The sequence below is a fragment of the Aethalodelphis obliquidens genome, unplaced genomic scaffold, assembly GCF_003676395.1.
Source record: "Aethalodelphis obliquidens isolate GAN/ISIS:26980383/991018 unplaced genomic scaffold, ASM367639v1 scaffold65, whole genome shotgun sequence".
Classification (NCBI taxonomy): domain Eukaryota; kingdom Metazoa; phylum Chordata; class Mammalia; order Artiodactyla; family Delphinidae; genus Aethalodelphis; species Aethalodelphis obliquidens.
The window spans coordinates 8,186,725-8,201,434 of NW_020838009.1; the positions used below are offsets into that span (position 1 = coordinate 8,186,725).

General features: G+C 38.4%; 1 protein-coding gene across 2 annotated transcripts in view; it reads left to right on the forward strand.

Moving 5' to 3' along the window:
- The window catches only part of HDGFL3 (HDGF like 3), a 75,036-nt gene extending 60,936 nt beyond the window's left edge, over positions 1 to 14,100 (forward strand). Inside the window, exons 5-6 of one of the 2 annotated variants that reach the window (XM_027089357.1) lie at positions 3,730 to 3,876; positions 13,005 to 14,100. In XM_027089357.1, the coding sequence (XP_026945158.1) occupies positions 3,730 to 3,876; positions 13,005 to 13,010 (153 nt within the window). In that variant the 3' untranslated portion in view covers positions 13,011 to 14,100. Of the gene's footprint in view, positions 1 to 3,729; positions 3,877 to 7,621; positions 7,787 to 13,004 lie in introns of those variants that run through there. The other variant, XM_027089355.1, reaches the window with a different exon arrangement.
- The last annotated feature ends 610 nt before the right edge of the window (positions 14,101 to 14,710 follow it).

The following is a 14,710-nucleotide window of genomic DNA, read 5'->3' on the forward strand; positions in this document are numbered from 1 at the left end:
GTATTCCTCTTATAACAACCCCCAGGTGAGCCCTGAAGAATTTAGGAATATAGGAGACTCAGTACAATTTAGGACTATGTCTAGTATTATAGATGTAAATATAAAGATAGACTCTTTCTTGTCTCTCTGCTTTAAAGAATGTGCTTTGGTTCTTTATTTGTTCAGTTCTCATATCTCAGGTCACCTATTCTATGTCAGACACTTGTACTAGGTAGATAGTGGTGAGCAAATCCAACGCCATTCCTACCCTCATGTAACTTACAATACAGTGGGTTGGAGGGGGTGGAAACACAGAGTTAAAAAACAAATAATAAATAACTGTAAATTCTGAAAGGGCTATGAAGGAAATGAATGGGAGCAGGGAACAACAGAGTAAGTGTATCTATTTAGATAGAGTGGCCGGGCCTTTCCGAAAAGATGAAATTTATGCCGAGACCTGAAAGAAGAGCATGGGACGAGGAGCGCGTGTGGCAGAGCAGCAAAGCTCTGAGGGAGGGAAGAGTTTGACATGGCCTGGATTGAAAGAAGGCAGGCATGATTGGAGAATCATGATCGGGAGGGAGAGACAGGCAAAGGCTAAATAATGGAGACTGGCACGCCATGTTAAGGAGTTTGAATTTTATTCCAGATGTAACAATCATTTATTGGAGGCGTGACATGATCCTTGACTTACAAATTGAAAGTTTAAGTTTTTCATACAGTAATTCAGAAATACAATTGAAAAAACTATGATATTGTGGAAATTCTTCACCTTTTAGAAACTTAAAGCAGGGTAGATGGATCTTTGAAGATAAAGATGGGTACAAGTTTTGCTGCAATTGGTCTGTCACACAGTTGAATACTTGGACAAATTACTTCCATTTAGACTCTGGTATTTATTGGCTGGATATACTTAGGAAATTCCTTAAAAACAAGTATCAAGGGTTTCTTAGACTATCAACATTTTATTTTACAGTCTATAAAATCCACCCAACTGGCATACGGGTAAAATTGTGTGAATGCATGTAACTTCCTGTACACCTAATGAAAAACATGGTATCTGCCTTAAATGGGGGTAAAGTTTGCAAATGGCAACAAAATAATTAGAATTTTCCCTAACAGACTGTATATTCCATAGGGGTTATTTTTTAAGCTGAATTTCTTTTAACATTTTGGACTTCATTTAAACACCCAATTGAATTTAATTTAGTTTATGATTGCCTGCTGAGCTTCTGTGTAATGTGTTGCACCACCCTAAATTATCTAAGCCCTCTAAGGTACCTGAGGTATTTAATAGTGTGGATATGTGGCTTTTAAATGTCATTATTTCATCACTCTTGTGAAAACCAGAAGTAATAGGGCTCATACCTGGGGTGGATTTATAATTTAAAGTAGTGAAGAGGTAAAGACATACTTTACTTACTAAGGCGTATCGATTTTAAATTAAAGAATCATTTCCTTTGCTTTCCTTCAAGATCACAACTTTCATGATCACTTAAGAACCATGATTTTCAATTTTCAATATCAACCGAGTAACCTAGCACAATAGTTCTCAAACTTTTGCATGCATCAGAATCACCTGGAGGGCTTATTAAAACACTTATTGCTGAGTGTCAGCACCCCCCACCATTTTCTATTTTAGTAGGTCTAGGGCAGGGTCCAGGGTGGGGAATTAAATATCCAGTGAGCTGATGTTGCTGATCTGGGAACCACGTTTAGAGAACCACTTACCTCGTATAACCTCACTGCTCTCTTTGGCTTCCCAGATGTTTCCTTTTTGTTGAATATGGTGATTTTTTTTACATCTGTTTCTTGAATAATCTTCCTTTTCCACTAAACTCTTGGTTCACAAACTTTTTTGACTGCATCCAAGTTAGGTTGAGGGAGAAGTCTCACTTTCCCTCTACCTCACCTAATTCTGTTTTTTCTGTGGAAAAAAATGTTCATAAGAGCCATAGTATAAGCACATTTGAGGGAGGTTATATATATATCATTTTAGCAGTAAGTGTATGTGTGATTCATATTTGAGCCATAACAGATACTAGAAAATTATAAGCAAAAAATATTTTGCATGCAAGTTATTTACTGTATAAAGTAGGGCTAATCAGAGAGCCTCACAACAAACTAAACTGATGATGATAGTAAACCGTTAGTAATCTTAGTTAAAAACCAAAGATAGCAACAGTTGGACACACAACCAATTCAAAACCATATTGATGAAACTGATGAAGGGTCCTTCCCCAAAATTACAGGAATTGCGACGATCTGCATAAGCACAGTAAGCACTTTCTAAGGTTACCAAATATAGCTTGGCAGCCAGATTTCTTAGTAGAATACCGAATGTGACTCATTAGCAAAACATAGAAATGCCCTAATTCTGGTCTATGTATATCAAATTATAAAGCTTAAAAACTCACTTGTAGAAAAAAAAAAAAAAACAACTCACTCGTAGGATTACTCGTAAGTATCCTTTGTAAGCACTATAAATTTTAGGGAGTTCTGCCTATTATCTGTAAGAACTGCAAGTCAAGGACTATTACTTGAGAATTATTATATAAAGCAACTATTGCATTTCAATAATTATACTGTATTTACTAGGAGAACAAAAGTATTTCACTTTTTACATCATCATACTTGATCTAAACTTTAACTCCAGGCACTCCATGTTTGGATTATTAAACCCCTGCTTTCCCTCCTTGTAAAAAGTAAAAATGAAGTCATTTTAAACTGACATTTTGGGCTTGGTTGGTAGTTTCATTTAAGTAAGATAGAAGCAGTGTAATTCCATATTCTGTCACATAGCTAGAAGATATTTTCTCTTTGAAAGTTGCATTTTAAAATATTGATTGTCTCAGGAAGCTCAGATTTGCTAATTCATTTCTGTAAGACCAAAAGTGACTTGCTTTAATGAGTTTTGCCTTAGCTGTTATTTACCATGTGCTTAAAGATTCATAAAATTTCTCAAAAAGGAAATGTAAGTGAAATGCTACATGTCATTTTCTTAAAGGTACACAGTGGGGCCAGCTTTTGATCATTTTAATGCTGTTCTGCAAAGCAGCTCTGGCTGCGAACTATAATTGTATTTTCATCTTCACTGTAGAGTTCATCTTGGTTTCAAATGCAAGTTGATAAGAAAAAAAGGGCTAGTTTTCCAGTGTGGCCTTGAGTTCTTAAATAACTATCCATAATTTAAAAGATTAAAGTTAATTCATATCATATGGTGATAGAAAAGTTTTGTCAAGATCATCCCATGTATACCATTAACCAAACAGCTTCCATAAGTGTTCCAACATGAATATCCATATAGTATCCTAGATAGTTTACCTTGCTTCTCTGGACCTCACATTCTACTGTGAAATGATGGGGAAGGACAAGGAGACCTTTAGGGTGCCTTCTAGCTCTGTAGCCTTCCTAGAATGGTGTCCATCACCTATATTTATTCATTGACAGTGTTCCAGGTATGTGAATCTCTATTTTCTGCTTTTAATATCACACTACTGGAAAGAACTAGAAGGTTATCTAGTCCACCTCTACTTCCTTTCCAGCTGGTTAAACTGAGGCCCCGTGAGGTGAAATCACTTGTCCAAGGTCACCTAGCTCAGTCGTGGCACACTGCCATGTTGTATTGGTATATCCTGTATCAAGCCACAAAGACTGGATATAGGTCAGCTGCTTCTACATTTCTTACTTACATTTGTGCATTTGGGTTTCTACTTTTGACTATACTTTTTAACTTGTCTAAATATTTAGAAATCCTCTAAACAGTCCCGGAAATCTCCAGGAGATGAAGATGACAAGGACTGCAAAGAAGAAGAAAATAAAAGCAGCTCTGAGGGTGGAGATGCCGGCAATGACACAAGAAACACAACTTCAGACTTGCAAAAAACCAGTGAAGGGGTAAGAATATACCTGTGATTTCTCTTATCTTCCTGTTAACTTAGAAGACATTTTGCCTCAGAACAGGTTTCATTATCTCAGCATTAGTAAACGTTGCCTTAGTAAATGGAGAAACATTCTCAGCTTGACATATACATTCACTCACAGCTCCTGAATAAGTGATCAGATGCTTAGAGTCTGAGAACAAAAGAGAGCTGGGTGGGAATTACACCTGTCTATCAGTTTGGAACTCTGACAGGTTTATTCTTTTTTAAACTAACTTCACCTTGAGAGTTTTTTAGAAGTCAGGCATGAAGTATTGAAATTATGAAATGCCACCTCAGAATTTGACAGTTGTATTTCTTATATTATAAAATGAATGGCATGTTCAAAATAGGGTATTTTATACTGCTCCTTCTTTCTTAGAAGCAGTATGTAATTTAATATACCCATGGGGATTTTAAACATTTAAATATTCAAGCTATATGTGAATATTAATGTTTAAAGGAACCAAGGGGAAAACTTGTACACTTTGAATCTTGTTAACTTTTGTTAACCTCTGTTAACTTCAAAGTCACAGGCAAGTCCACCTTCGTAAAAGTTTTAGTGAAGGCAGATTTTGCCCCTGGTCATTTTCCATGAGTCTTTATGAAGACTAATTGGACAGCAGCAAATCATTTTAAAACAATACTGATAAAATAAATTATTATTACTCTTTAGTTAAATTCTGGTTTCAGCTGAGTTCTTGCTTACTCTTGTCATTACTGTTTACCTCTCAACTGTCCTCCTGCTTCCAGTTACCCATGATTTTTCCCAAGTTATGATTCTGTTTATTCCCTTGTTTCTCTCACCCAGCTCAGTTTACCCCATCCTCTGCCTGTCTTCCTTCTCTTGACCTCTCTCCAATAAATTTCTAGCTGTACTTCCCATGACAGAGGAAGAGGTAGTTTACACCCGTACTACTCAGTGTGTGGTCTGCAGACAGGTAGCATCAACATCACCTGGGGGCTTGTTAGAAATGCAGAATCCAGGCTTAACCCCAGAGCTATCAAATCATAGTCTGCATTTTAACTAAACGCCCAAGTTAAAGAGAAGCACTAATCTGCACCTTCCTATCACCAGAGTCCAGAATATCATCTCCTGCTTTCTCCAAGGCTACACCCCATCAGTGGTCCCCTTTCTCTCCTATACCTTTACTTTCTTTTCTGCTGGCTCCTTACTCTCTGCCTATAAACAGTATCAGGTCTCCCTTAACCTTAAAGATACCTCCCTTCCACCATGTATCCTACTCTTTTCACCTTTCTCTTTATCTCTAATTTCTTAAAAGAGTTCTTTTTTCTCCCAGTGTCCATCTTCTCACCTACTCATGCCTTAACCCAGGGGTCCCCAACCCCCAGGCCATGGACCGCTACCTGTCCGTCAGAGGCCTGTTAGGAACTGGGCCACCCAGCAGGAGGTGAGCGGCGGGCGAGCAAGGAAGCTTCATCTGCTGCTCCCCATCGCTCGCGTTACCGCCGGAACCATCTCCCCCCCCGCACCCCACCCCTGCCCCTGCACCCCAGTCCGTGGAAAAATTGTCTTCCATGAAACACAGTCCCTGGTGCCAAATAGGTTGGGGACCACTACCTTAACGCATGGCACTCTTGTTTCTTCTTTGACCGGTTCATGGAAACTGCTCTTGTAAAGTTTCCTAGTGATCCTCTCATTGCCAAATCCAGTGTCTCCTTTAGTCTTTATTTTACTCTGCAGCATTTAATACCATTAGCCACTTTCTCCTCCTGACTTTGCCTCCAGGTCACCAGTCTCTTCTGCTTCCTCTCCCAGTGTCTCCTCAGTCTCCTTCTAGAGCACTTTTCTCTAGGCTGTCTTGGTACACTTCCAGTCTGAAAGCTTCCCCTGTTTCCATCTTATGCACTCATGTGGTTTCAGCTGTTAGGTGTTACTGATGACTTCTCACTCTAGCTCTTGCATTGTAGATTCATTTTTCTAATTTAATAAAACCATTTCTACTTTAATAACTTGAAAGCACCTCAGAAGATAGTTGCTACTAGAAGTAACAACAGCAGCAGAGTCAGAGTAGTAGTGGCTAACATTTTTACCATGTGCCACATACTGTGCTAAATGCTGTACATGCATTTGATCCTCATACAAATCCCAGGAGGTAGGTGCAGGTGTTATTTCACTTTGTAGCTGGGGAAACTGAAGCTGAAAGGATTGGGCCAGGGTCGCACAGCTAGTCAGAGCCTGAATTTGAAGCAAGAGCCTGAGATCTTTTTATTTTTAACCTGTTTCTAATAATATAATTTTATACACAAAAGGATATATATATAAAATATAAAAATAAAGTAGTAAGCATGGTAATTTAATGAATACCAGAGACCCTACCACTCAGCCAAAACTAGAACATAACAATAACTTGTATCTATATACATGTTCTTCCCCATCCTATCTTCTTCCTAACCAGAGATAACCACTAGCGTTGTATTTATTATTTCCTTTCATTTTCAAAATTTTAGCCCATACCTAACATATACGTATATACTTAAATAATAATATAATTTTGCTCATTTTTGAGCTAATGCACATAAAAGAGTTTCTTTAGGGTATGTAAACTCACACTGGACATGCTGAGTCATGAGTTTAAGGTTTTTAACTTTACAAGGTAATGCCAAAGTATTTTCCTAAGTTGTTGGATCCATGTATACTCCCACCATCAGTGTATGAGTTCCCTGTGACTAACTGGGCATTGTCAGACTTTAAAATTTTTGCCAATATAGTGGATGTAAATTATAGTCTAAATTTGTGATTCTTTGATCAATAATGAAGTTGAGCCTCTTTTCACATGTTTATTGACCACCTCTGTTTCCTCTTCTGTGCAGTGCTTGATTTTGGTTTTTTGCCCATTTTCCTGTTGGACTTCTTTTCTTACTGACTTGTAGGACTCCTTTACATATTCTGGATTCTCACTGCCATGGGTGGTCACATGCATTGCAGATATCTTCTCTAAGCTGTTAGTGAACAGACTTTCTTAATTTTATTGTAGTCAAATGTATCAAACTTTCCTTGTTATGGTTATCGTTTTTCTGTCTTGTTTAAGAAGTCTTTTCCTATCTCAAAGTCAGAAAGGTATTCTCCTATATTTCCTTTTAAAATTGTAAAGTTTTGTTCTTAACATTTCAGTGTTTAATCCATCTGGAATTGATTTTTGTGTATAGTATGAGATAGGCTCCTACTGCATTCTCCCCATAGCATAACCATTTAACCAGCACCATTTATTAAATAGTCTCTCCTTTCCTCTCTGATCTGCAGTGTCATCTGTCATATAGCCATGGGTCTCTCTCTGGGTTCTCTATTCTGTTCCTTTGGTCAGTACTAAACTTTCTTAAATTTTAGTAGCTTTATAATGTGTCCTGATATCTTATAGGGCAAGTAGCCTAATTTTTTTTTCAAATATTTAATAGACATGGTCCAGGATAGAAGGTCAGAGGGGCTTTTTTTTCTTGATGGGAGAATATACAGCACATATGCTGATGAGAATGATCCAAATATGGAATGATCACAAAATAATAATGTAAGAAAAAATTGCCACAGTAGTGCTCTTCAGAAGGCAAGAAGGCATAAAATCTAGTGCACATCCGGAAGGGTTACCTTACTCCATCCACTGAAGCAGGAGGAAATGCAGAGCGTTTGGGCACAGGGGCAGGTAAATGAGTACTTGGGGTGAGAGCATGCAAAAGTTCTCTTCTGATTGCTTTTATCTTCTTAGGAAGCAAGGTCAACATTTGAGAGTGAGAACAGGAAGAAGTGTTGAAAGTTTAAAGAGAGAGGAAAAGGGATAAAATAGTTACTTAGAAGAACAGAAGAGTGATTGGACTTGGGAAATGAAGTTGAATTGCCAGACAGCGGTAAGGGCCCACGTGAGGTTAGTGGTCATGAATTTAAAGTGAGAACAGTCAGATGGCTGTGTGTTTTTCTCCAGGCATATTCAATTGTGCAATCATGGAGTGGCAGAGAATTGCATTTAACTAGAATTGGTGCTTGCCCAGAGAATAAAGGAGGTTCAAGACAAGGGAGTTGAGGATGTATGCAAGGAAGGGATTAATTATAATGATGGACCCATGGAATCCAAAATATGTTCAGAGGGAAATAAGGATGTGAGGAAGGAGACAGGATCAACAGATTTTGCATATCCAAGAATTCTTGGAGTTGGAGTACTGGATAAAGGGAGCGAGCTGGAAAGATAGGTGGTTATAGAATAGGAAGATGTTTAGATCAAACTGCGGAAGGGTGGCAGTAGGTGCTGATGACAGTGCAGGTGAGTTTGGTATTTTGAGTGGGACAGTTTTTCATTGTGTGAGCACTGTTCACATCGCAGGACATTTAGTACCCTTGGCCCCTGCCTGTTAAATGCCACAGGACCTCCAAGTTCTTATAATAACCTAAAATGTTCCCATAATTGCCCCCAAAAGAACAGTGACTTAAAACAGTATTTGCAAATACTCTCAGTGGTTGAGAAACACTTGTCTACGAAATAGCCATGGAAATGAGTGACTGAGGTAAGGTGGAAGACGAGATCTTTGGAGAAGAGGAAGTCTAGGAACTTAAGAGGCCAGAGTGTTGGAAAGACGATCTCTCTGCATGTCGACATCCAGCAGTTATTATGCTATTGAATGACAGTGGGCCAGAGCTAAAGTCTTCAAGGAGAAAAGGGGAGTGACCTGGGGTGTCTGGAGGTGACTGCAGTAGAGAGGGGTGGTGGTTCACAATATTGAGACTAAAAGCTAGAAGGATTATTTTTCCTGGGGATGGAAGCACAGGGGAGAGGAAGAAGAGCTTAGAAATAGTCATTAAGATCAAGGACACCTTCCCCACCTCGGGGGCCTGTAGTATAAGAGCTGTGGCAAAGGAAATAGTTACCATCTGGGGGTTGCAGGAAAAGAAGCAGCACTATCTTCAGGGGAAACCAGGTTTCAGTTAGAACAAGTTGATGAGTAAAATATATCATGAATTTAGGAAATTTGCTGATGGCTATGATTTCCAAGGGGCCCAGTGGAAGAGATTAAGGAATCTGGGTTGGGGGCGGTGGGAGCATTTAAGAGATGAGGTTATAAACAAACATGTAAAAAGTGACTGAGGATGAGAGTCCAGGAAGTGATAGATGCTCTGGAGCCCATCTTGTGGCAACCGAAGTAAGCAAGAATAAAGGGCGTAAGGAAAAAGGATTATTGATGGCTCAAGGTAGATAGTGGTGTTGAAGTTATGAATATTGATAAAGAAAGGAAAGAAGAGGTTCTTACAAGGAACCCACAGACTTCTGAGACCCCCTTTATTTCCAGAGGCTCTCTGCCTTCATCCTCACCCCTGCTAGTGGAAGCATGAGGCAGAAAGGGTAGGCTCCAGAACACTTAGAGCTCCCCTTCCTGATTCATGTGGCTATAAAGTGGAGGGGACTAATCTTTGTGGCCAGGAAGCCATGCAGATAATATACCTGTTCTATTGTCTCTTGCCATGTAACAAATTATCCCAAAACTCAGTGGCCTAAAATAGCATTTTCTATGAGTCAGGAATCCAAATAGATGTAACTTGTTGATACCTCTATCTTGATCTCTCCAAAGCTGCAGTTAAAAGTATTAGCAGGGGCTCAAATCATTTTGAGGCTCATCTGGGGGGTGCGGAGGGGTGGTCCTCTTCCAAGTTCACTCAGAAAGTTGTTGGCAGGATTTGGTTACACACAGCTTACTGGGCTGAGGGCTTCAGTTCTTCATTGACTGTTGGCCAAAGGCCTCCCTTGGTTGCTTGCCACATGAGTCTCTCCATAAGGCAACTCAAACATGGCAGCTGGCTTCATTAGCAAGAGAGAGAATGCTAGCAACACAGAAGTCAGTCTTTTGTTATCCCATCACTTTTGCCTCATTCTGTTTATTAGAAGCAAGTCACAAGGTCCAGCCCACACTCAAAGGGAGGGTATTACCCAAGGGTATGAATACCAGGAGGCAGCCATCATTGAGATCCATGTCAGAAAGCTGCCCATCCCTGAACCAACCACTGATAACAAGGGGATTAGAACTGGCTCAGACCAGTCAGGTTCTCCCCATCCCTGGAGCTGGAGTCAAGTCCCCAAATCACAAGGCTATCACATAATTGTGGGGAGGAGCAGAGGATAGAATAAATGTTGGGAGGATAGCCAGAGAGTTCACTGTAACCACTAACCAATATTCATACCTTTATTCTTCTGACTCTGGAACTATTGTTCTTCCTGCCATATAGTGCTGCCTCCTTATGTCTTGCCATTGCCCGCTAGATCAAGCCCAGACTCCTTATTTCAGCATATAATGGCCTTCACACTCCAACCCCAATTTATCTTTTCAGCCTCATTTCTCACCGTTCACTCTCATTTATTCTAAGCCAGTGGTTCATCAAGCTGGCTCAGGACCCCTTTAATACTCTTAAAAGTTATTGAGGGCCCCAAAGAGTTTTTGATATAGCTATTGATATTTACTTAATTAGAAATAAAAACAAAATTTTAAGATACTAATTTCCTTTAAAATAATAATAAACCCATTACTTAGTATAAATAACACGTTTTTGTGAAAAGTGCATTTTCCCCAAAATTTTTTGAGAAAAATGGCACGGTTTTACATTTTTAAAAATCTCTTTAATGTCTGCTTTAATAGAAGACATCAGGCAGGATTCTCATATCTGCTTCTGGATTCAGTCTGTTGTGATGTTATTCTGGTTGAAGTATAGGAAGAAAATGTGGTCTTACATAAACATGTAGTTGAGAAGTGGAGTTATGCGTATTTTAATAGTCTTTTCATATCATTGTGTGTATTCTCTGATATTACACCAATTCTGTAAGTGGTAATTTCTCAGAGGTTAGTTGCAGTGTGGAACTGAACCCTTTGTATTCTGTTTGGTTAAAATCCATTGGACTGTCTGGCACTTTGAATAGCTTTCACACATTTGGAAAATCTTTGTTCCCTGAGTTATTCAAGTTTTCCAAATATTTCATTATGAAATCTTTTTAGTCACATTTTAAATATCACTGCCTGTCTTGTCAGAAGAATCTACGTTTTGGGAAGCTGTTGGTTGTGGAGGATTTAAGTTTCTAGAATTCTAATTTTCACTTAAAAGCTCAGATTTTATCATTGGTGACAAATACTGCCATTTTCCTTGAAATAATAGGCTTATTTCATTTATTTTTGACAAAGTGCCAAATGCCCAAGTCTGAATAACCGTAGTTCATCTGTCATCATTTTTTGCAGTAAAACTGGTGCTCCATAAAATGATCCTATGGAAAAAAAAAAAAAGATCCTATGACTTCACCTGCCTCATAACTTCTGCTTACTATGTTCTGGGTGTCCTTCAGCTTCACTGCCACCCTGCAGCCTTTCAATGTGCCTCATATTCAAATGCCTCAAGAGAGAATCTGATTGGATTAGCCAGCCATTATCCAGTATAGAAGTGGTGTGGCGCTGAGCATGGCAACCAGCGCGTTAAGGAACAAATTCTGGCTGCTTACGTGGAGGAGACTTCTAGTCTAGCAAATACTCAGAACAGTGTGTCCAGGACATTCACCATTATGAATTAACAAGATATATTTTCACACACAGGCGCACAGAGTGTGATTATGGTATGAGAAGTTAAAAAAATCAGATTTATAATTTGGTTTTATAAGTACTCATTTGATAGCACCTTGTTTAAAGACCCCGCCCCCCAAAAAGCACGTCCTTAAAGTTATAGTCACATTTTGCTACCACTTGCACTTTGTTTGGAGCACGAATAATATTCTGAGGCTGCCATCAGACCATCTGTTCCAAATATACTCTTCAACATGGATTGAGTAGTTGTTACTATGAATTTTCTACCAATGTAAACATAGAATGTATTGCCTTTCACATTAATATTAATAAAAAGACATTGTTACAAAGAATTTTCTTTGGTCGATTAACAATTTTTCATTGTTTTAATGGGTGTCTTCCTCCTTCACAAGGGAGGAAAATCCTCTAAAGTCTGTGAGTATAATCTTATTTCTAGTGTTTTTCTTTGTTAGGAGTCACGAGGCTCTGAATCTTGCAAGTTCACAGATTTTAAATGTAATTTTTATTTAAGATTAGCTTTCTCATTTTGGTAGGAACAAAGAAGGCTAAGAAATGTACTTCTGCCATCTTGAGTGGATGGTAGGTTTAGTAACTTTTCCTATTTGAAGGTTCTGGAATTATTTGTATATTGTATTCTGTACGGTACAGGATAGATTTTGGCTGCATAAGTGAAAACATACCCATGAGTGAGCACATGTATGCTTACAAACAAGTTCATTCACTCAGTGAAGTAAAGAGCTGAAGCAGGCTGTTTTTAGAAAAAATATTGGGGGCCCGAGTTCCCTTTTTCATTCATCTCATGAGAACATTACTAAGGGGTTTAATGTATTTGGGATAATGATGAAGAAAACAAAAATAGCATCCCTGTGGGGAAATGTAACCTGATACAATTTAAAGTGGGACCAAAATTGAAACATAATTCTTTTAGGAAACGGAAATATTTTATCTTTGTCACATGGATGTAATCTAAATTTTAACAGAAATCTAGGCTTCCGTTCTTTTTGTACATCTTGATTTTATTAACTTTTGTATTTCTTTGAGCCATATGTCACAAGTAAGTTGTAAATATTATACAGAATAATCTGCATACTCTTCAAATACTTTTTTTTTTTTTTTTTTTTTGCGGTATGCGGGCCCCTCACTGTTGTGGCCTCTCCCATTGCGGAGCACAGGCTCCGGACGCGCAGGCTCAGCAGCCATGGCTCACGGGCCCAGCCATTCCGCGGCATGTGGGATCCTCCTGGACCGGGGCACGAACCCGTGTCCCCTGCATCGGCAGGCGGACTCTCAACCACTGCGCCACCAGGGAAGCCCCCCCTTTTTTTTTTTTCTTAATGGAACACTAAAAATGCCCTAGTCATTCCTTTAGCTTTTTGCACTAATAGGTATAAAGCAGAGCCTCAGGGGCTGTTCTTGCTAAGTATTGTTAATGCTGCAGTGTCGGTTGGAATCTCAGAAAACCCAGTTATATACTATAAAGGTGTGGCTAGCTTTTATTCTTAATATCCAAAATCATCTAAAGGCTTGTTTTCTTTCTTTTTTTTTCAGACCTAACTACCATAATGAATGCTGCATATTAAGAAAACCACAAGAAGGTTATACGTTTGGTTGTCTAATATTCTTGGATTTGATATGAACCAACACATAGTCCTTGTTGTCATTGACAGAACCCCAGTTTGTATGTACATTATTCACATTCCTCTCTGTTGTGTTTGGGGGAAAAAAGACATTTTAGCCTTTTTTAAGGTTATTGATTTAATTTCATGTTATTTGGTTGCATGAAGTTGCCCTTAACCACTAAGGATTATCCAGATTTTTGCACAAGCTTATACAAGTCTAGGATCCTTTATCAAGGCAGTTATGTTCATCAGTCTCCTGCCTTTACTCCACCATCACCAAACACTCAGTTAAATATAAATTAGCATTTTTTAAAATGACCACTCAACATAATGCTTAAGGGATTTCCTCTCTGTGACAGAACCCAGGAACCAATTCCTAGATACACAATGTTGGCATATTGAAGATAAACTTAAAATTGTTCTTCAGTTTTGAGGCCATGTGTAAAGTTTAATCATATTGTAAAATATCTATTCCGTATTAGAAATAGCTAGTTGACAGCTTATACTTCTCAAAACTCATGTTGTTAACGTACACAGACTCAGTTTCTATATGTGAAGTTAGTGAGTCTTTTGTGTTACTCCAAAATAAAGGCAATGATTTATTTTTTCCCAATCTCAATACAATTTGAGCTAATCACTCAAGCTGGATTCTTTACATTTTAAAGCTGGAATCAGCAGTAGCCCTATGGGAAGTAAGACAAAGCATTGACTTTTAAATATAGACTTTTAAAATGATCGGTTGTTTTCTTTTGGAACTAGAATTAGAATAGTTAATACTCATCCACAAACCATTATTATGTGTACATTATTGTTGCAATTGTGATAACAGAAAATTTTATTTATTTTTATGCCAGCTTATATTGTGAGAACACATTTAGTCAGTTTGGGTTTTATCAGTCCTGTTATGCTTGTCCTTGGAACATCTTTCGCGTATTCGAGGTTTGTAGTTGAAAAGTTTACTGTAAAAAAAAAAATCAAAAACAAAAAAATGTATTGTTTTTACAGAATAAATTTATTGGAATGTGTACTGGGAGTAAGGTTTGAGGTTGTAAACAACTAAGTTAGTGTAATTTGGCTTCATATATGTAATGTGAGGTATTAATGTAATTATATTAAAGCAAAAATTGTTAACAGCAAGTTGACAATAGAATCAAGTGCAGGTGAGGGTTTTCTTTTTTTTTTAAACACTCTATGGATTTTAGGGTTTTTTTTAAACACTGTGGGGAGGGAGAGGAACTGGCTACGTGATTGCTTGCACGTCTAAGATACTTACCAGTTCAGTGGACCCTAAATTCACACACTTGACATTATCCATGCAGTGATTTGGACCCCATTTTCTTTTGGTTTTCTTATTTTGGTGAAGAGCTTGTAAATAACATGAAGGAAAAACATCAGTGGCCCTAAAAGCTTAGGGCCATTGATGATGATGATGGTAGTGGTGGTGGTGGTGGTGATGATGGCAGCTGAGGGCATGAAAGCGCCACTTACCACTCCCGGGCTCTGAGGCGGCGGCTGGATTTTTGCTTTGTTTCTCTGACTTTTAGCAAATATTGATTTTCCTCTATTATACTCACTCACATTTCCAAATATGAAAAGTTCATTAAAAGATAGTAGGAATGCCAGTCCACTTCTTTT